General features: G+C 41.0%; 1 protein-coding gene across 10 annotated transcripts in view; it reads left to right on the forward strand.

The window, feature by feature from the left end:
• The window catches only part of KCTD1 (potassium channel tetramerization domain containing 1), a 99,009-nt gene that overhangs the window by 74,021 nt on the left and 3,758 nt on the right, over positions 1-21,230 (forward strand). For all 10 annotated transcript variants that reach the window (XM_039730148.1, XM_039730150.1, XM_039730142.1 and 7 more), the window contains one exon: positions 19,239-19,383. In XM_039730148.1, coding sequence (XP_039586082.1) covers positions 19,239-19,383 — 145 coding nt within the window. The remainder of the gene's footprint in view (positions 1-19,238; positions 19,384-21,230) is intronic.

Consider the following 21,230-nt stretch of genomic DNA (forward strand, 5'->3'; position numbering starts at 1 on the left):
CATTTTAATGCAAATAAAGCACAAATGCTGTGTTGGCCAAGGGAATGTCACCAGTTCCTGTTATGTGAACTTTTCCTCTAACTTAACCAGTCTGCAGTTTATTCAAATATCATAACCAGACAAGTGTCATCTGGCAAGCTTTATTCTCCTTTTGTCTTTTGTTCTCAACCTTTTTTTTTGCCTTTGTCTACACCATGCAAGATGTTGATGTCTCTTTGACTCTTGCCTTTCAGTATCTTTTTTTCTGTCCCTGTTTTGCTCTGAGCATTGACCCTTCTTCTGTCAACTAAAATCTCTCATTGCTTTGCTTTCATTTTTTTTTTTGTACACACTTTTCTATCTTTGTTGGAAGGAGTCAGAGCTCACGGAGGTCACAAGTGATCTTTACCTGACCAGATCAAAGCACATTGCTGGCTTGCTTGTCCTTTTCTCCCCACACGTGTATGGTTTTCTGGCTCTTGTTAATAGTGAGCTGCCTTAGAGTAGGTAAGCAGCCAGCATATTTTAAGAATATCTCAGATACTGCTTTTGCTCTTAGTGACATCAGTTCAGTGATGTCTCTGAGACTCATTCACATTGATTTCTTTCACTGAATCTTTACATCAGTAATCAAATAAATTGTTTCTAGCCGTGGTGTGTACATTAGCTTGGGTCTCTAGGACTCTTCCTGCACAGTTGCAGCTCTCTGCAGCAAATGTGGGCACTTTTCTAGGCACTTTCAAGGCATTTTCTGCCTGCTTCTGAGAACCAGTGGGCTTCTGTCACCGTTTGAAAGCATTTAAGCTGAGTTTGCAGCTGCTACTTGTGGATTGCTTTGTAGGGACATGCCTTTAGGAAAGCAGTGGGCTCACAGTCACTTTGCTATCCAGTCCTTCCACTGTGCAGCACCGTGTGTGTAGACACTTGGGTAGCTCAGGTGCTCAAAGCAATATAGCGCGACGCTCCGCCTGGACTCGTTTTTCCTGCTTCCAGCAAACTCAGCTGTGCCACGTCTGGTACCCAAGCTAATTACTGAAGACCTATCTTTGCAATTTCTTCACACTGCTGCATTTTGCAGAACAGGCATTCGGTGATGGAGAGCAACACTGGCGATTCAGTTTCTGTGGATCAAAAATTTTATGTTTGCAAAGGATTAAAGGAGGTAAAGGAGGAGAGTGTGACAGAAAGGGTTTTGTTCAGAAGATGAGATAGTTGCACAAAGCAGTGTTAAATGCAGTGAGGTACACTTCCACACTTCAGCAATTTACAAAGATAAATTCTACCTCCTAGACTGCAATGGGGTTTTCTTGATAAAATATGAGAAGCCTGTCAACCAAATGGTAGACATAATTGTTCTTTAAGTGACCTATTAACATCCCATTCCTTTTAATTAAAAATTGTACTGAAGTTCTTATTCAGGCCATATTTGAAGGGTAAAAACTCTTTCCACATGAGGCGTGTTGCAGGTGAAATGCTGTCACAAGCTGTGTGACACAGGTAAAACTGGAGTGATTGAAGTCCCAGTGCAGCAACATGTGGCTTGCCTTTGGCTCCCTGCTGACACAGAGGGAGATGGAGGGATAAGCAGTATCTCACAGAACCACACCCAAACCCTTTGCATTCCTTGCCAAAGAAATTGCTTGTAGTTGCTTATTGTGGCATAGAAAGTTATAATATACAGCATTTGCCATAAGTGTGTCACTTCAGAGCAAATGATGGATTATGTCCTTCCACACCCCAAAAGTTGTTCTTTGTTCTGTAATTAAAAAATAAATGTTGCAATGTTGAATTGGAAATATTTTGTGCCGTACAATAAATTTGTTTTGTTAGGTTGCCTGGGTGTAATTGCAACAATGTCACTGCATTAAACCCGTGTCATGGGGTAATGGTTTCCTGCCCCTACGCCAGTGCCAAGCACTGCTTTGCTTAGCAGCTCTATTGCTGTTTATCTCTGTCAGCCCCTGTGATTATTTTCCTTCTGTGAAACTTTTTTTCCTGTTTTGTTCCATGCATACTATAAATTATAGCTCTGTTCGAGTGCTAACCACAAATCCCAAACAGTGGGAAGCTCTGCCATGCCAGAGTGGCTCAGCTGGGAGCTGGTTTTAGGTTTGCCCAAACTTGTCGGTGATACGAGGGGAGGAAGGCGCTCCAAACCGTGACGGTCTGCTGGGCCCCTTCTACCCATCTGAAAATTGATCCCTCTTAAACAGTTTAGAGGACCCTGGGGGTCTTGCAGCTTACATAAAAAATGAAAGCCCTTCCTGTCTTAGAGCAGTGCAAGCAGTCAATACAAAAGAGAAAAATGATCTTTTAAGTGTATGCCATTGAATCCATTATCTTGAGGGCCCGAGCTTGATGCTTCATCAAAACATCATCGTCTTGGTGATACATGGGGGAGAGGGTGAGGGGGATTTCAGAGAAAATGCTGCAGTACTCTCAGTGCCACAGGACAAGCTAAATATGATACAAGCCAGAAAATGAGAGCTGCAGAAAAACTGATATGTTCCTCCTTATAACATACTGAATTTTGCATGTTTGAAACAAGCAAATCTTTCAGGAAAAGTTTTGAGTGTTTCTTTTGTGGTAAGAAAGTCCTGTTGGGCAGCTTGTACAGTAATTTCTTTGCTTTCAATGAGAACGTAAATTTGCATGTTTTTTAAAAATTATTATTACAATGATAAAGAAAATAAAGGAGGAAATAAAAATCAGTGTTTGTACAATCAGTACCTTCTACCCTTGTTGTGGGAGGTACTGATAGGGTTGAACTGCTCTACCATTACCTCAGTTGTTGTTGGATTTCTGGTTCTCGTGAGATTGTTGGTTTTTGAAGCTGAAGTTTTAAAAATCTTTTGCATGCCTGTGCTAATGATTCATATGTTTTTCTTAGACTAGCATGAAAGGAAAATCATTGATATCTGTTGTTCTGAGTTTGAAGTATTTATAGCAGCACAGTTTTTTTACCAGATTACAGGGGTAGGAGCTGATCTTTTGCTGTCAGTGTTTCCTTACTGGATATAGTAAAAATATTGCTCTTTTGCTGGATTATAAGCAGTAAAACAGAAGAACTGGAATTTGTTTTCAATAACCAGTAGCATTACTAATTCAAAAATACTATTGAAAAAAGGTGGTTTTTTGGAAGACAGAGCAACAAAGCAGCACTATTTCTGAATGTAACTGAGCTGTCAAACGCACATCCTTTGGGGTGTCCTCCATTTCCTTTGGTGAAAGCCTAGCTTAAATAAACTGAGCAGTAGGCAGAGGGTGTGTGCCTTTGCACAACAACATACACCCAGGTGCTTTGTTGGCCAGGGTGATCCCAAAGGCAGAGCGCTGTCAACATTCCTAATTGGTTATTACCCAATAACACACACCCTCCAGTGTCTTGGGACTACAAAACACTTTTTACCTAGCCTTCCTACATGAATAATGAAGCACTTCAAATATTCATCCAATTATAGTCATCCTCTCTCTTGGCTAAGGATTGCCAAATGCAATTGGACATACTTCTGACATAGAATTTCAGGCTATATCTATGTTGGAAGGCTTTAGTCATAATTCTTGACTTCTGGGGAGAGATTAGATATCACCATGATGGTAATTTCTCCAGCCTCAAAAGCTATTCTTTATTCACTTTTGCTATGAAATTCTAGTTTACTCGTGGTATAATGTGGGAGTTTTAGGAACATTTTTTTCATTTTATACTTGGAGCTTGTCACATGAAACTGCTCGTGTTTGTTTGAAACAATGAGATGTTTTGCTTTTTCTCCAAGTGCTGTGGCTACAGCTGCACAGGACTGAAGTTGCCATAAAGCATGCGAAAAGCAGTTAATGTTAACTCTCAAACATGTAAGCTATATTTATATTCATCTTACATTTTTTCTGAATATTTTGCTGCCCAACACGATTGACTCCTGATGTGCCAGTGGCTGACTTTTAAATATGTTTTTCTCGTGCCTTGCTAACATTTTCAAAAACAATGTCCTTATCCTTTGTAGAATATTAAGGTTTAATTTTGCTTTACTGGCTTCTCCTGTGTATGATCTCCCCTGAGTGATAATCTTCCCTCTGGCCTTTCAAAACCTGATGAGGGTGGTGCTCTGCTCATGGCAGCTTCCAGCTCTGCTGCAGTAATGCCATAGGGAACCGCTCTGGCTCCATTGTGCTGCCACAGAGAAAAGCCCAGTGTCCATCGTTAGAGATGCAAAGGAGATGCATGAGTAGAGAAGTGGTGGCAAATGTTATTCTAGGGAGATACCTGCCTGCTTATTTCCCCTTTGGAAGAGCTTATGGGAAAGGGAAAGGAGAAAAACTGCTGCTGTTCTGTAGCTAAAGCGTATTTGGAGGCTCCACTTTTCATCAGACATTCTCATTTTCCCAGTTTCTAATATTGCAGTCTCATAAAGCTGGGCCTTGGGCCATGCCTCTCATACTGGCCTTCCCTTGCTTAGTAGCTAACCTCGATAAACTCATCAGCAGGGCTACAATTGCACTTTCCCACTTCCATTTTGGATTAATGGTGTAGCTGAATGGATGCTGCTCTCCCGACCACAGAGGTCTGATTCTAGATGAGCATTTAATTCTCCTCTTGGGAAGTAGAAATAAAAGCCCTAATCAGGTATGTTTCATGCTTCTCTCTTGGGTAGACTCAACAAAATGAAGGATGAAAAAGATGCTATTGGAAGTTGCTACTGTCTGCTGTCATTACAAGGCATAAAGCACTGGTTTGAAAATAGAAACAGCTGGTATGGGTGCAAGTTTCAATTGTGTTTAGCTTGCATGTGGGTCAGTTTATTATTTTCTATTAAAATGCAAAGTAGTTCAGTCAGAGGTATAAAGTCTTTCTTCCTTTTGATTATTAATGAAATCCTGGAAACATGATAAACATGAATGGCCCTGGGAGTGATGAAGAACATATAACAGGTTTGGTACTGTGTAAAAACGTAAAGCTGGCAGTGCAGTTCCTATTCAAAGAACAAAAATGAGTCATGTTGTTCTGCAAACCTGAACCTGAGCCTGCAGAAACTCTGCTGGGCCGTGCCAGGCTGTTTCACATTGGGACAACTCATCTGAAGCTCTTCTGGGAGTTTTTATTCCAATACCCCTTTCTGTTGCTGTGAAAGACCACAGAAAGGGCTCTGTCCCTTGACCTTGCATGCCAGAGTATTTTTCTTTGCAGTGTGCTTCCACTGGGAAAAGTGATGAAATTTTTATCAGTTAGAAATTGCAGAGGCTGTAGACAGAACAAAATAAATGGGGTGAGGTCCCAAAAAAGCAGTCAGTGAAATCTAGTCCTGATGAAGGTCAAGTTTGTTGTAGCACATTGCTGACTAAATGCACATCCATCATAACAGAGAGTTTATTTTCCTCACTGATGTCCTAATGTTATTCTGCCGTAGTAACAAAATATTGGCAATGGTGGGGCAGGTAGTGTGGAGCAAGTTGATGCCCCTGGTCTGAAGTGACTCCACATGCTTCAGCCAGCAAGAATGTGTTGCTGTCAGCTTTCCCTGCTTCAGAGTTGAGGTGAAGCTGCTTCTTTGTCATATCTGAGTGTCTATTTCTAATAAATAATAAGCCAGTGATGTGCTCCTAAAATTAGACATGGATTATAATTTTGCCTGTGTTCACAGACGATGAGGAGCAAACATGCTTTGTTCTGACTTCAGTCCTGCAAAGTAGCCTGAGCTGCTGTCACAGTCATATGCTGGCTGTTTCTGTGCCCCTCACTATTTGTTTAGCAGAGGATTTTCCTCGAAGATCATCCAACTCTTGAAGCACAGTGGAGAAATACCCCTTCCTTTTGTCATCTGTTGTGAGGCTCAGTTCTTCGTAAACACTTCTCAGGGATCCCTGCAAAGCTGTTGCTGCCTTTGTGTTACCCGTGTGAATATGGCAGACTCGTTCTTCACTGCAGCGTAGATCCCCGGGGCAGATCTCTGCCGGAGGTCTTCTGACATCAAAGCACACGGATAGTGGTTGGTGGCAATTAGAGGCAGCAAAGATGGATTATGTGCCTGCACCCACTGTGGCTGGAGCTCTGGGTGGGCTGCAGGATTCAGGGATGGAGTGGGCACAGCTGCTGAGCAGTAGGGCTTGGGGAAAGCATCTGATTCGAGGGGCAGCTGCAAGCAAATGAGACCTGTGGTCCTGCTGCTCTTGTTGACTGCGCTGCTGCAGTATCAGTGGTGATATGGCAGAACCCAGTCTGACCTCAGGTGCCTTCTCCCTCCTGTTAAAACCCATCATGGTGCTGGTTCTGCCTTCTGCTGGACAGCTGGGCAGCCCAGGTCCATTTCACCGTCTGTCATGAACTGTGCGTCGTCGTCTTGTGGTATACACTGAGGGAAGAAAAGCTGTGCAAAAGTGAGGGGCCAAGAACTGCACTCTCAGCTTCCATCACAGGACTGTGAGGTTAAAACAAATAAATACAAACTCTCTGTGCATAGGGTTGTTACCAATATTTAATATGATGGTCTGACTTCCTTGTCAAAGTTGGTTGTTTTAACACATTGTCTGTCTCCAGACTTCTTCCTTTCATGGTGCTAATTGGCTTCTGCCTGCCACGAAAAGAGGAGGTTTTAGAAAAATAATGGAAAATAATCAAAATCAAACTATAGCCCCAAACTGTTTGTTGCAATACCAGTGGCTTTTGGAGAGATGGGGCTTTGATGAAACAGTGCAGCTCTTGATTACCCTAAACTATTTTCAGTCTTCTGCAACTTTCGATAACATGGTTCCATAGATCTCCTGTAAAGATAGCAGAAAACAATTTATATCTATGCCTTGGGGTGAGGAAAGGAAAAAAAAAAATCAAAAATCTACCAAGACACCTGGATTTCTGCAAAATTAAAATTTTATTACATTCACATATAGAGCAAAAGGCATTGGTATTAACTAAGTACACAAGTGGAGGGAATAATGCAAGGTGGTTGTAATGTGTTTGATTTTCAGCAGAGGAGAGGAGAACTTTCTGGAACAGTTTTCTGTCCCCAAAAATGTCTGTATTAGAACTTACATTTTCTAAAACACTGTAAGTTTGAAATTCAGTATTTTTTCTTAGTAAATTCTTAGTTGTTTTTTCTTCTTATTGTTAAAGAAATTTTGGTATACGTACCCCTGTTGGTTCTTGATCAGTTGGGGTTTTTTTCAGTATTACTGCAAGCTGCAACTTAATTTATTGATTGAGGGTTGTGTGGTGTTGCTAGCATCTGGGGAAAAGGGCAGATGCAGTATGGAGAGACCTTTAGGAAATGGTGCTTTATTTGCTTCCATTGTTCCAAGTGTTATATTTTCCTCTTTTTAGAGAAAAGCTTCACAGTTAAGTGAATGAAATAATGAAAACCTACAAACTCAACCAGTAGTCTGCTTCATCAGCAGCATATTTCTACTAGTTTAAAAGCAGTGCTCGGCTTAATAGGCATCTTCTTGTTTATTAGCAGCCTGGAACCACCCCAGGAAGATTTTCACTGTTGGGTTGTGCTGGTTGCCACAGGAAGATCACAACAGGTGTAGGACATACATCCTCCCTGCTGTAAATCCTCCAGACTGATGGAGTTGAGCTTGGGTGTTTCTCCACAGATCATTTCCCCCCTGCATTCAGCATTTATTAGTTGCTAGGTGCCAGAGCTGTCGCAGTCTTTGGGGTGCACAGTCGCTGCTGTGGTGGTGCACAAGGTGTGCATGGAATGAGACCCAGTGTGAGTGGGCTGCCCTCCACGGGAGTCTGTGTCTGTCCGTGGGCTGCAGCTGGATTCTACGGTCTGCTCACCTCAACACCCTGCTAAAACACTTGAGGCTGACTGCCTGCATTTAGGGAGTGAGGCTCCTAAATATGATTTTGGATGTCACTCTTCTGTATTCCTGTAGTGAAGCTGTAGCTCAGGAGGAAGGACCAGTCAGCTCCTCTGTGTGAGAGTAATCTGACCTGCTGGGTAAAAGAACTCTTAAATTAAAAATGTTACAAATTCTTATACAATTTAGGAGCACTACAAACTTATGCTCTGAATTTAATACCATATAAATTTTTATTTAATAGAGCCTGACTTTTAAAAAATTGAAATGAGTGTCTAGGAAGAGTGTTAGATTTTGTTTCATTTGGTACAGTTAGTTTCTGGTAATTTTTGTGAGCGGGATATACACTCACCTTGACATGGGAAGCTAATCCTGTGCACAGTTTCTGCTTGGACTCTGTGGCTGTTCCAGCAGGGCAGAAGCCTGCAGTAGTGTCCCTGTGCCATCACCCAGCACTTTGGGATGCCCTAGAGTATCTCAAGTGGCAACAGGCAGCTGAATCACATCGTGGATGTTGTTCATTAAAGGAACCATGTTGTAACATTTGCTTTTGTCATGTGGTATTTTTGCAGATTTTGCTTTCTACAGTTACAGCATCTGTTTTCACATCCATGGATTAATTATTCCTTGCACCACTAGTTGATGGGGCTGTATTGCTTCTGTGCTGTGTCTCACTTCTCTTCCTTTCTCCTCTCTCTGCCTCCTCCACAGGATTGCATCTGACCTACTGTTGGGTTTGGTATGGCTGCAGGGATGATTACACCATGGCAGCATCTAGTTTAATAAACAATAAAGCCACTGTTTTGTATATGTAAAGTTTGTCAATGGAAATAATGTTATCTGTGTGTTTTTTTATCACCCCACCACCACCAAAATGTTCAGGTGTGGCTTTAGCTTTTCTAACCTGTGCAATAAGCATTATTTATTGCTCAGAGCCACTGTCTAAGATGTTTTAGGTGGACTTTCCTGTCCTCTTAACTGATTAGCACGCAGATTCTGTATGAACTGATTTGGTTAATGGTGTGATTTTTCTAGTTACTGAAGTGCAAAAATCACTTCAACCTCTAGCATGGAAGCGATTAAACATGTAAATGTATGGGAATGAGTTATACGGGTGTAAACACGTTTCTCTATGTAGACACTTGTGTGTGTCCACACGAGGAATCACAGCAATGTAATTGTATGGGATGTGAGTTAGTCAAGAAAAGAGCAGTGTACGGTCCTGTGTTTCCCATATTAAATTCTGTGCTCATAACACCCCCCTCTTCCTTGCCTCTGTTGTGTATGCTTGTGTGCTATATGGATTGCCCTTCTAGAAGAATTTGTAGTCTAGGGTGTTAGTGTGAAAGTACTGCTTTCAGTCAAGATACAGGAATCTCTGAGCAGGTGGGCTAAGTAAGTAAGGGAAAACACTAATATTTGAAGTATAATAAATGTGCTATTGGGTAGATAGCCTTGCAGCTTCTCTCATTGCAATTAAAGTAAGCTTTATAGGAAAAGAACATTGTTTGGGCAGCCAGGGTGACCTTTGTAGTTTTCATAGTATATGTGTAATAATATTATCTCAAATACATTTGCCTGCCTCTGTGCAGAGAGATGTGTTGCTTATTTACTAAACATGTCATCAGCATCTCCTGTTCCTCCTCAGTTCAGCATGTATCCCTTGGGCTGTGTTTTCTGCATATTATTTGAGTCCTGTTCTGAAGAGTCATTCTTGCGTGCTTTCTTCACAACGTTGCTTAGTCTGGTACCTTCTTGCTTCACTCAAAGGGGCTTAAAAAATTAAGGCAAGTGTGCTTAGTGGTAGCATCACAGAGGAAATTTGGCACATGCTTGGACAGAGTTCATTTTTCTAGGTCAGCCCCCATCTACCTTACCCATTTTCCCTTCCTGCAGTCCCTTCCTCATCCATTAGAGCTCGAGCAGATGAAGCAGGGGTCCCGTGGGCAGCAGCCTGCTGGGCTGTACAACCCTGGCTTGTACCTGACTTGAGTGCCAAGTTCAGGGTGCTGTGAGAAAAGAGTGGATCATTAAAATCTAAAGTCTACAATCCTTCACACAAAGGGAGGTTTGCAAATGTGACTTGCAGGAGCATCTCTAATATCTGACATATCTTAACTTGTAAAGCTTGTTTTGACTACTTTAATAGTGTTCTTTGCAATGTATTTTTTTTCCTCCTTTGCCTATTTGTGTAGGGATTTTAAAAAGCAGACTGAACGTCTTTTCCACCTTCCCTGGCAAATCTGTCTTCTGACAGTCCAAGCCCTAGTTCAGCAGCAGGGTTGGGACCTGGTAATCTGTTTTACAGGCTTCTGCTGCACAAGCTAACAGCAGCAAATTGTTGTCCTCTGTGTGAACCGCACTTAAGAAGGATGTTACAAAGTTTGTGTGTGACTTTCATGGGTATTTATTGAAAGCAGAAGAGTGAGAATGTTTGGGAATACTTCATTCCTTCATTCTGGGCTCTGGAGGGTGATGTTTTCTGGGAATGCAGGCACAAACTTAGTTAAGACACAGACATCGAAAAGTTTTAGAAGTGCTTTGTCTCTCTGAATTTTATTCATTAATGGGAAGCTTTTACTTAGGCTTTAATGCAGTAGTGGCCTTATTCTCTCTCTCAGGAAGCAGTTCCTGTAGCATCCCCCCCAGAGCACACAAAGGTTAATTGTGCAGTCTCCTGCTTTTATGGGCTGCAATGAAGAAGGAGCTTGTGCAACTCTTGCAAAGGGAAAGGCAAGTGTGTTCTTGTCCTGTCTATGGAAACGTGCTGTCCTTTCTCTTGGAGAAGGCAGCAGTTAACAAAACAACATAGATGTGATTTCTGGCTAAGTAGTCAAAGTTGTGAAGATCTTGGAAAGCTTAATTCATTATGGTTTCATTGCCATGCTTGTAATTTATATGGAAAGAGGTTCCAGGCATGTTAGAGTGATGCCAGGTTCTCGAAGTAACATCCTGGAAAGGGGCAGAATTAGCAATATCTTACAGATTCAGCAAAGCATATATATGCTGTAGTGGGGTCTCTACTGGGTTTGGATCCAGAACTTGTTTGCCACTACTTTTCTAAGGCATTTAACGGAGAAACTTGGAGTGTTTCCTGATTTCCAGTGATTCTTATGTGGAATTTTGATGCTGAGTCTTCTCAAGGATACAGAGGAAATACTGAGAGCTAACAGTGGTTTGAATGAAATTCATGAAAGCTGAGGGGCAAGCTTGATGTACAAAGGAATACATCAAAGGATTTCCCCTATTCTGAGTCTTTTGAAAGGGAAATGGCTCTGGTAGTTGTTTTCCAAGCTGCTTTAACGGTATCCTCTCTTTTGTGGAATCTGCATGAACAGGTTTATCAACAGGGACTTGAGGATGGGTATTGTTAACAATCTTTTTATGGGTAAAAAAAAAAAAGACAGGCTCAAAGGGGGCTGAGTTGAAACTGATATATTTTTGCTTTTTACTTAAATGTGATCCTAAGACACAAGTTCCACTTTTTTACATTGCTGCCTGTGAAGGAGTTCAGTGTTCTGAATATATAGGTTATCATGGCCTTTGGGATGTTGTGCATCCACTGGTTTACCTACTTTCTGGCTTTTGGTATTGAATGATAAACACTCCTGTTCTGCTCCTATCCTCCATTATCTGTACTCACAGCCAACCTGACCATCTTAAACATGATTAAAATATAATTCAAAAGTTATTAGCTAATTATGACGCAAAGTACTTAATTTGCCATTGCACCCTAATAACTTAAAGGTACTCCTGATAGCTCAGTAATAACCATATCATAAGCAAAAGGACACGGTTGCTACTAACTTAATAGGCAGCTTCCCTCAAGATAAAACAAATAACATACCTCAATGAAATCGGATTCAAGCTTAGTAAAATCATCTTGGCAAGCAAAGAGAGTATTTGTTAATTTTTCTGTGAAATGTTATCATTGCCAAGAAAACTTGGTTACAAAAAACAGAGATGGCAAAAGCATTTGCATGAATAATGGATTTAACATTTCATTGGTTTAAGTGATTTTAGGAAAAGTGGTTTTGATATGCTCTGGAAAACTAGAAAGTTTTTAAGGACTTATTTGCAAGATACCAAACACTGTAGGAGATTAAAGGCTTGTAGACTGTTCTTCAGTATATCCAGTGCATGCTCAAGCCTGAAAAGAAATAGTAAGAAATGGCACTTTAAAAGGCTAAAGTCCTGGTGGTCAAGCTGTGGCTATGGTCCCTGGGTGTGCAGGGAAGGCCATGGGTGTAGCTCCTTATTGCCTGATGTCCTCACAAATACCTCGAGCGAATTGCCCCGTGATGAGAGGGATGATGGCAGGTATCTGCAGCCTCCTGCCCTGCTCCGAGTCTCCAGGATTTGGCAGGTGGGTCACTCAGGGTGCTGGCTGCTCCCAGAGGTGTCTCAAAGTCCTAGAGGAAGAGAGGGGCTGTGGCACCCCACTGTGGCTTGGCTGAAGAAACAGCCAAGCAATCCCCCAGTTTGGGGATTGCAAGGCTTAAGTTTTCTGGAGACATATCTGTATGGTAGCAAAAAAACTTGAAGGTGTGTTTGGTATCTGAAGACAAGCAAAACTGTGAGGATCAAGGATATATTCAGTCACAGGATATTCTGAATTGGAAGGGATCCACTCGGAAGGATCATCGAGTCCAGCTCTTAAGTGAATGGTCCGTGCATGTCTTGGGAAGTGTTAGTGACTTCAGTGTCTGTCAGATGGAGGAACCTCACTTTCTGAAAAGTGATGGGGTTTGTGGGGTAAAGCTCCTGGTTTGGGGTGGGAGAACAACTAGTGAGCAGTGGATAGACTCCCCCCCAGCCACATCTGAAGCCTGTAATTCAACCTAAAGATCCAGGAGGTTTGGCTGACATGATATTGAAATTGCTTTTAAAACACTTACCTGTCCAGCCTTGTGTGAAAAAATGCAGATTAGGTTTCAGCCTGTTCCTCTTATCAGTCTGCATCTGCCTGGTACACCAGAGCAGAGAAAGAAGGAATATGGTAAACAGAAACTCCCTGGCCCATCCATGGTCTGGGGTAGTGCTTTCCTGGCCTCACCCTTGTTACCATCTGGCAATGTGGGAGATGGTTTCCATCTACCTGCAAATACTGTTCTCTGGTCATGAGTCAACAGCTCTCAACATCCCATCCCAACTATTTACTCCTTTCTGTTCTAAAATGTCAGCATTTCTACCAGTGCCATTTGTGTCTGGGTAGATGATGGTCCTGATTCCATGGTTTGGGAATGAGGGTTTGAACAGCCCAGGGGAAGCCAGTGACAGAGACTACATTTTTGGACTGGCTTCTGTTGAGCATTCAGGCACCCTACACCCGCCAGGGTGACTGATTATCAACCAGCGTGTTCTGTACACCAGGGGATTGCTGTATTAGCTCTGTTTCATGGTGTAATCATTAAGTCCTGGTGTGAAACTCCTAGGTGCCTAGGTCACCTCTTTAGCAGGGAAAATACAGCTTTTATTTTACTTTGGAAAAACCTTTTTGGGCAGACAGAGATTAGGGTGCTTCTACTGACTTGTAGAAGCTTGTACTTGTACCCTTGGCTGTCCATTTATTAATTCACCCCTGTGTTTGCTGTGACCCATGTGGCCACCTTTGTTCCACTGTCATTTCAATACACGTCTCTCATTCTCCATGCTCATCTGTGGCGTAGAAAGACGTAGTTTGCTCTCGTGTCAGGAGCATTCCTGCAACATGACTACACCATGTTGTGCAATTCATACTTTTCCAGTTAATGTGTCAGTTTGTCCATCTGGATTAGATCCAGCAACTATTAGTTCATTTTGTAATATGTCTGATTTGCTTTCATCTCTGCTCCTGATGCTGCCTCTGATCAGGCAGGTTGTAGCAAATCCCATGTTTCTCTCTTTTTTCTTAGTTGTTTGGTTTGGGGTTTTTTTGTCTCTAGTGTGTTCCCTGATGATACCATGTCACTCATCGTTTCAGATCCTTCCCATCTGCTCCTCGCATGCTTTGCTCTGCCTTTAATATTATTCAACACTTTTTGTCTATCTCACTTCCTTCTAAATGCCTCATGAGCCCTCTGAGCTTGCCCCTACCTTTTCATTTACTGTCATGCTGAAGTAACAATCTTAAGATATTTGAAATCTTCTCCATGTAAGTGATTCAGTTCCTTAATCTTTAGCAAATATTTCTACAAAGATTTGACATCCTTTTACTCAGTATTTGACATTTATCTATTCTTTAAAATGCTATGTAGTTTTTTTGTTTTAATTTCATATGAACTGGTGTTTAAATACCTCTTCCCTCCCGTACATTCTTCTTCTCTGTAATTTTGGCTCCTATATAAATACTTTTTCTATAGAAGTTTAATGAGCTTTTAGGTTTTAATACATTTTTCCGCTGTTACCTTTGCTTTATAACTATTTGTATTAATGCTTCTTCTCATAATATAGGAACTGTATGTGCCAAGAAATTCCTGAGAGTCATGGACATGAAACATTAAATTAAATGTAAGAGGAAAAAGATAAGAACAAATTATAATAGCACTGAAAGCAAGAGATTACAACAGGGTATTTGGTTAAAATGCGGTTTTCGTAATATATGTTCCTGAAAATTGCAAATGTATTCTGTTATGTTTATGAGCCAACTTTTGTTATGCAGAATTATAAAGGTTGCTATGTATTCAGTCTCTGTGGATCCAAATGATGTGAGTTATTCAAAAAAGAAAAGCAGGTTGATACTGTCAAATTGGTTCTCTGAAAAAAATAATAGAAACCTCATCATTCTCCAGTTGGGTAGAATAACATTTCTCACTGGCATGGACACCACTTCAGCTGTACTAGCTGCTAGGGGACAGTGCAAAATTATATAATTTAGACATACGAGGAAGTAAAATTAAATAGCCATGAGATGAGCATACCATTAAACAGATCTAATTTATAATGGACTCTTATGCAAATTGCCTTTGAGCACTCAGTGAAAGAAAATGAAAAGAAATTAATAAGGACAGCTCGGACTAAAAAGTTGCAGAGGAAAAAAAAAAAGGAAAAGCTTGTTACAGCTCACTCTCCACACACTCCAGAGTGTTAAATAAGCATTCCCATTAGCCACATAAATATAATGATGTGATAATAAAACTTGCACTTAACTTTTAAGGACCAAACTCCTAATCACTTTGCTGCAGTGGCTCCAAGCAGATGAGTAAGATTTCAAATAAAATACATTTGCTTTGTCATGTGATTTATTGTTGGAGGGACAGCGATGTGTTTTCATGAGTATTTTGCTCTTTATTAGCTGCTGAATATCCACCCTTGGTGAAATCCAGGCAGTTACTTGCCTTGCCATTAGTGTGGAATTGCAGGTTCCAGGGCATCACTGATGCTTCTCCTGCTGCACAGCCCCCTCTGATGGGTTAAGAGAAGGACTTCTCACCAGTTTTCCTCCCTTTTTGTTGTTCTTTGAAAGATGTGGGGAGCACAGAACTCTGGCAGCTCAGAACTGTTGAAAGTAGTTTATTGCAAAAGATTTTCAGTTAGTTTGGAGTTTGTAGTGCCCTCTGATAAAGATGTTAATATAAGAAATTATATACTGAATATATTCAATTATAACAAACCTGTATTTTCTCAGAGAAGAAAAGTTTATTTCTGCCTTAGTTTGAAAGTGATGTAGTATTCTGCATGTTTGCAAACATCAAGGCTTGCAGCTTTTCCATGTTCCCTGGATCCTTTTGATTACAGAAATGAAGAATTTTAGCTCTGTCCAATGAAGCCATTAAAACAATGTGTAGAACACTGTCATTTTTTCTTGGCATTAAATGTTTTGCAATAGTTGACTTGTTTAATTACTACTGGCCATCTTCTTCCTAATTATTGCTGCTTTCCTGCATTTCCAGCTGAGGCAGACTATACTAAAGTGAAGTCTTTTCTCTTTACGTGTATAATAAAAATATATTTAAATATTTATACAACGAGAGATCAAGGCTATAAACACGCTGTATACAGTTTTGCTGCAGACAGTATATTTTTATACTTGACAAGCAGGACTTTTTTTCTGAAGAATTTGAGAAATCCTGCAAGCAATGTCATCTTCCTGTGCTAGCTTTTTGGTATAGAAATGCTGTTATGGGAGTGCTGATCTGTGGGAAGAAAGATTCATCCCTGTAGTATTTTATGGAATTAAAACAATTATATTTTCCATTCCCTGTTGTTTTTTCTCCAGTAAACAAGGGCTTGTAGCTATACCTGGTTTGTGTCCTTTAAGTAAAACCAAATTCTCACATGGAAACAGGGTTTTCCACTGCTTATATTTTCAGCCCTTGAAGCATTCGATTTCTGACAGTGGAATATGATACTTAAAGCCACAGACATTAATTATTACCCATTGGAGGTCGCACTTTCAACCCATGGGACATTAATTTTCCTGATATATGGAAAATTCCAGCCTGTTAGTTTTAATTAAATATTTCAGAAGCACATTTTCTTGTAAATGGACTACAGTTTCTTATCCTTTACCCTTGATATTTGGCTAATTCTGCATATAATTATCATCTTATTTTGCAATCCTCCTTCAAAGTGCTCTCCTGTCTCGAAACTCCATTCAGCTGTTAAATATTTGTCATTTAAAACAGAAAGGTGTCTTTGCCAGTCATCAGCCAACATTGTCAAGAAGGAGATGGGGAAAAACCTCTTTCAGGTTTTCTTGGGAAGTGAAATGATAATGATTTACCAGTCCCTTCTTGTGCTAGCAAACTGGTGTCTCTTAAGCATGCATAATCCCAGTGTGAGACCAAGCAGGAGTGCCAGCAAAGCTATGGGTGGCAGGGAGGATGGAGATCAAGTTGTATTGTACAGAGGAGGTGACAAGTGGGGCAGGAGAGAGTGCTTCCCACTGTGCCCCTGTGAACACAAGAGTTCCTGCTGGGGATGCTGGGAGGTGAGGATGCTGGTTGCTCCCCAGATCCTGGCACAGCCCAGTCTCCTGTCCTGATGGGTGTAGCAAATGCAGATCAGGAGCAGGACCCTGTCACCAGATTTGGATCCCATAATACCTCAGGTTTTTCCCTGAAGGCTACATGAAGGATGCTGGAATCTACATTTTTCCATCTGAAAAGGGAAAAAAAATTCTTTACAGAAGTCTCTCTGCTGGGGGTCTACCCTTCCAGTGCAGTTTTAATATGTGAAAGTGTATTGCAGAGTGATCCTGGGAGGGGATTCAGGAGGGAATTGGGGCTTTGCACTTCCTGGGCTTTTGCTGCTGCTGCTGTTGCTGCTGCAGAGCAGCAGAGCACTAGGGCAGCACTTTCTGTTAACACTTCCAGTCCATTCCCAAAGCCATTCAGGTCCCAGGTAGCACTCCCAGTGGCTGAGCACTCTCCTCAGCATTATGGTTTTGTCTGAAGGCTCCATCCTCTGATACTATCTTGCTCTTCTCTAAACAATTAATAAAATGGAGACAAAAAGCCTAGAGGTTTAAAATATGTAATTATACAAGTAATTTAGAACTAGGAAAATGCTGCAGAAACCAATTACAATTATACATTTCAGTAATGACTGACTTGGCCAAATACATGTTTTGTGTGTGAATTCCATGATAAATTTGAAGATGACATGCTTGAGTATAAGGGAAAATTAATTCTAAATGCTGAGTACTTCCATATTAGACATAAAATGTGGCTCATACACCACGTGAACAGGAGCCTGTGTTATATGGGCTGTCACAGCTCAAATTTTGAGCAGCGGGGCAGGCAGTAACAAGTCTTTGAGGAAGAAAGCTTGAATAGTTCAAGGGATGGCTTTGAAAAAAAAGTGTTCTGTACCTGCTCATGATGCAAAATATATTTAATTCCTTATATGTTACAGATTTCATGCAACTTGAATTGATTCATGCATTTACTACAGAATTGTAAATGGCCAGCTGGGGTTAATGGAGTTTCATTTTTTTTCTGGTCTCCTCCCAGCTGGTGAGAAACTATAGATGAGATTTGTATTCTGTTCACAACTTATATATATACCTGCTCCAGACACATGCATTGTTCCAAACTCAATTTGGGTTGCCTGTGCCATTTTCAAAGGGAGGGTATTTGGCTGTTGATGCAACACAGTCTGTGGTCACCTGGAGCCCTGCTCCTCTGCAGTTCCCTGAGACCCTGCTGCAAGCCCTGCTGCCTCCCCCTCTTTGGGAGCCACTTTGTCTTTTGCCTCTTGAATGCCTTCTGGACATCCCCTTCTGCTGGCCAGTGGATGGGGCATCTCTCAGCCTGGGGTGCTTCGTGTAGCCAGGAGGGCTTATCTAAATCTCTGAATATTTGGTTGGTTTTTTTGGGTTTTTTGGGGTTTTTTTTGGTTTTGTGGTTTTGGTTTTTTTTTTAATTTTTTTTTTTATTTTATTGCTGGTAGTGGGGGTGCATTGTTTATTGTCTGCTTTTAAAACAAAACAAAAACAGTGTGTCATGACTGTCTGTAGTCAAAAAGTACTTCCACATTGCACGTACAGACATACGGACAGGCACGCAAAATGAGACCTGCCAGTCACTCCAGCTCATTTCATTGGGAAACCACCAGTGACTCAGGAGTGTTTTGCAAATGCCCCAGTGCAGTGTAACACCAAATTAAAAACATTTATTTGGTGTTAAACTGAGGGTTTTGTTTGGCTTTTTCAGCCCTTCCTATTGCTCTAACTAAAGTTGGTTTGGGAGCCCCACATCCAGAAATGTACTCAGTGGTTGATGTTGCAAGACCTGTTGCCAAGCAGAGTTTCTCTAGGTGGCTGCGTGGTTCTGGTGGTCAGTGGGTGGTGTCTAAAAGCTAAGACATTTTTCTGTATTATTTGAGTGTTCTGCTTGATACCTGCCACAAGCAGGTATTAGATTAAAGCATTACCTCACAGTGAAATGTTATCAACACTGTACCCCCATCTTTATATTACCACAATGTGCTGTCCCTCACCCTAGCTGTGCCTGCCCTAGTGTTGGTTGCAGAAAATGGTATCCAAAAAGTGACCTGGGTTTAAAAAACAATTGAAAATAAAGCAAAGAACCAAACCAAACTACTCCTCAGGTACAGCTTCCAAACTAAATAAAATTCCCTATGTAGTGCTCTGTAAAGCAGAATGAGTCAGTCCAGGGCATTGGAACATCTAGAGGGGATGAGCTGTGCTGAAGGGGACTATCAAAAGAGGTGTCCAAAATAATTGAGGGCTTCTCATCTTATTAGATACAGACTGGGGCAGTGAGGTGGGTGGGAGAGACTGCTGGCCTGGCTTGTTCCCTTCCACCTCTCCAGCTCTGCTGCTTGGAACTCAATCAGGCCATGCTGGAAAATATGTGGCTTACACAGTGGTTTGAAACCAGCCCTTTTCTAATGAAACAAAGCCACAGAGCTGCTTCAGTGAAGTTTGCATGGGAGGGTTTTGTAGTGCTGGGGTATTTGAGCAGTTCTTGAGCTGAGCTTGGTCTGACTGTGCTCCTTGTCCCTTGTTTCCTCTCCAGAATTGGCCGGCTTTTCGATGGCACAGAGCCCATTGTCCTCGACAGTCTCAAGCAGCATTATTTCATCGACAGAGATGGGCAGATGTTCAGATATATCTTGAATTTCTTAAGGACATCAAAACTCCTCATTCCTGACGATTTCAAGGTGAGATTTCAAGGGACTTGGATGTTTTGCATGTACCTTGGTAAAGCAAGTATCCTGGTGCGTAGTCAAAGCAGAGCCCTGGATAGGGAAGGTGCACTTGCAGGGTATGGTGTTTGATTTCAGGGACATGGCAAAAGTAAGAATGGGGTTGCTAAAGGGGTGTCTTCCTTTCCTAGAGTGGCATCAGTATTAAACTTTCCCCTCCTGGCTATAGTGGTAATAAAGCAACCTTGCCAGATTTGAGCCAGGGAAATGAAATGTTGTACCATACTCATGGAAGCAGAAGTGACGTTACAATCTGCAACTGACTGCTCATGAGCTTTGCTGATTACTTGTCTTCTCATGCATTTTTATGCTTCCCCAGTGATTGTAGCAGCTCCAGTTTTCACTCCCACACTGAAATTCAGAAAATGGTGTGTGAATCACAATATTGACAAAATAAACTGCACACATGGTAATATTTGGGCATTAAGTCATAGAATCTTTTCTGCCTCAGACTCTTGAATGCATACTGCAAGCTTAATTTTGGAGTTTTAGAGAAGTCAGGAATGAATAGTTCTATATTTATTATTTAAACTTTAATAAAGAGCCTACTTTTTTCCCATTTTTAGTAACAAATTGAATTGGTGGTAGTTCAATGTCAGACAAAGGCTACAGAGGCAGAGCTTCAGAATCCATGTGATGTCTATCTGCTAGTAGGTATGAGGGTGTATATGTGGTGTCTTCAGTCAGAACAGATCCTTACCTTCACTTAATGATCACAGATCAGTGCACCTGGTTCACTGCAGGAAATGCAGCAATTGGGATTGAACAGGAGAGGTGATGAGGCAGGGATGGAGCAGTTCACACTGCTATGCAGTCCTTTTCCCTTTATCTGAGACAGGCATTTGGGCATCACAGATTGAGTTCAAGAGCTGTATTTCAGCAACCTTTGAATCATCTGCTGTAGATACATCCTTGCTGCTCCCATAGTGACAAGGGCAGATCTCCTTGAATAATGTGGGAATTTGGAGCAAACAGATAAGCATAATTTCCTTCTTTTGAAGCCTTAGCATGGCTTTGTGCTGCTCTTGGCACTTCTCCTGCAGGTCATCAGAAATACAGAAAAAGGAAAAGCCACCTTTCATGCAATATTAAGAAAATTACATATGTCAAGCATTTAAAACACATAAATATACTGTAGCTGTGTTGAAATTAAAAGTGCAATTCCTGGTAAGTTCACCCAACTGTGATGTTCAAAGGGGTTTCCTCCCCAGTTATACTTTAAGGTGTACAAAAAACCAGTGATTAAAATGAACAGTGTTTCTTGTTTCTTAGAAACACATAGGTTACATTACATTTTTGTTGCACAATAAATGTAAGCAGTATTTTTAACATGATTTAGGTGTCCTCATCAAGTATTTGGTTTCTAGTTCAAATTCAGGACCATATTTACTGTTAGCAGGTTTCTCTTGTCATTCTGTTTCTCTTTCATCCCTAATTCTCGTGTATCTCTTTTCTCTGTATAAATATTTTCCAAATGATTTTATGGTCTTACATCTAGAAAAACAAGATTTAAATATTTTTTTTTAAATTTAAAAAATGGCAGTAGGCAGACTCCACATCATCAGTTCCAAATTACTTCTGCAGTGGCTATGCCTAAAAATGCCTTCCCTCTGCTCTGGCATTTGAGATGATGTAGTAAACAATACTAGTGGCAAAATAGGGAAGTATTAAAAAATACTTAATTTTTAAAATGCACTAATATGTGCAGACATTATGCAAATATCTGAATCATTTTACACTAACAAACATTGCAGGCTTCCTCATTTACATTCTTATACCTGTTATAATGCCTGCTAGTATTG

This window comes from Passer montanus, unplaced genomic scaffold, assembly GCF_014805655.1.
Source record: "Passer montanus isolate IOZ18808 unplaced genomic scaffold, ASM1480565v1 scaffold70, whole genome shotgun sequence".
Taxonomy (NCBI): domain Eukaryota; kingdom Metazoa; phylum Chordata; class Aves; order Passeriformes; family Passeridae; genus Passer; species Passer montanus.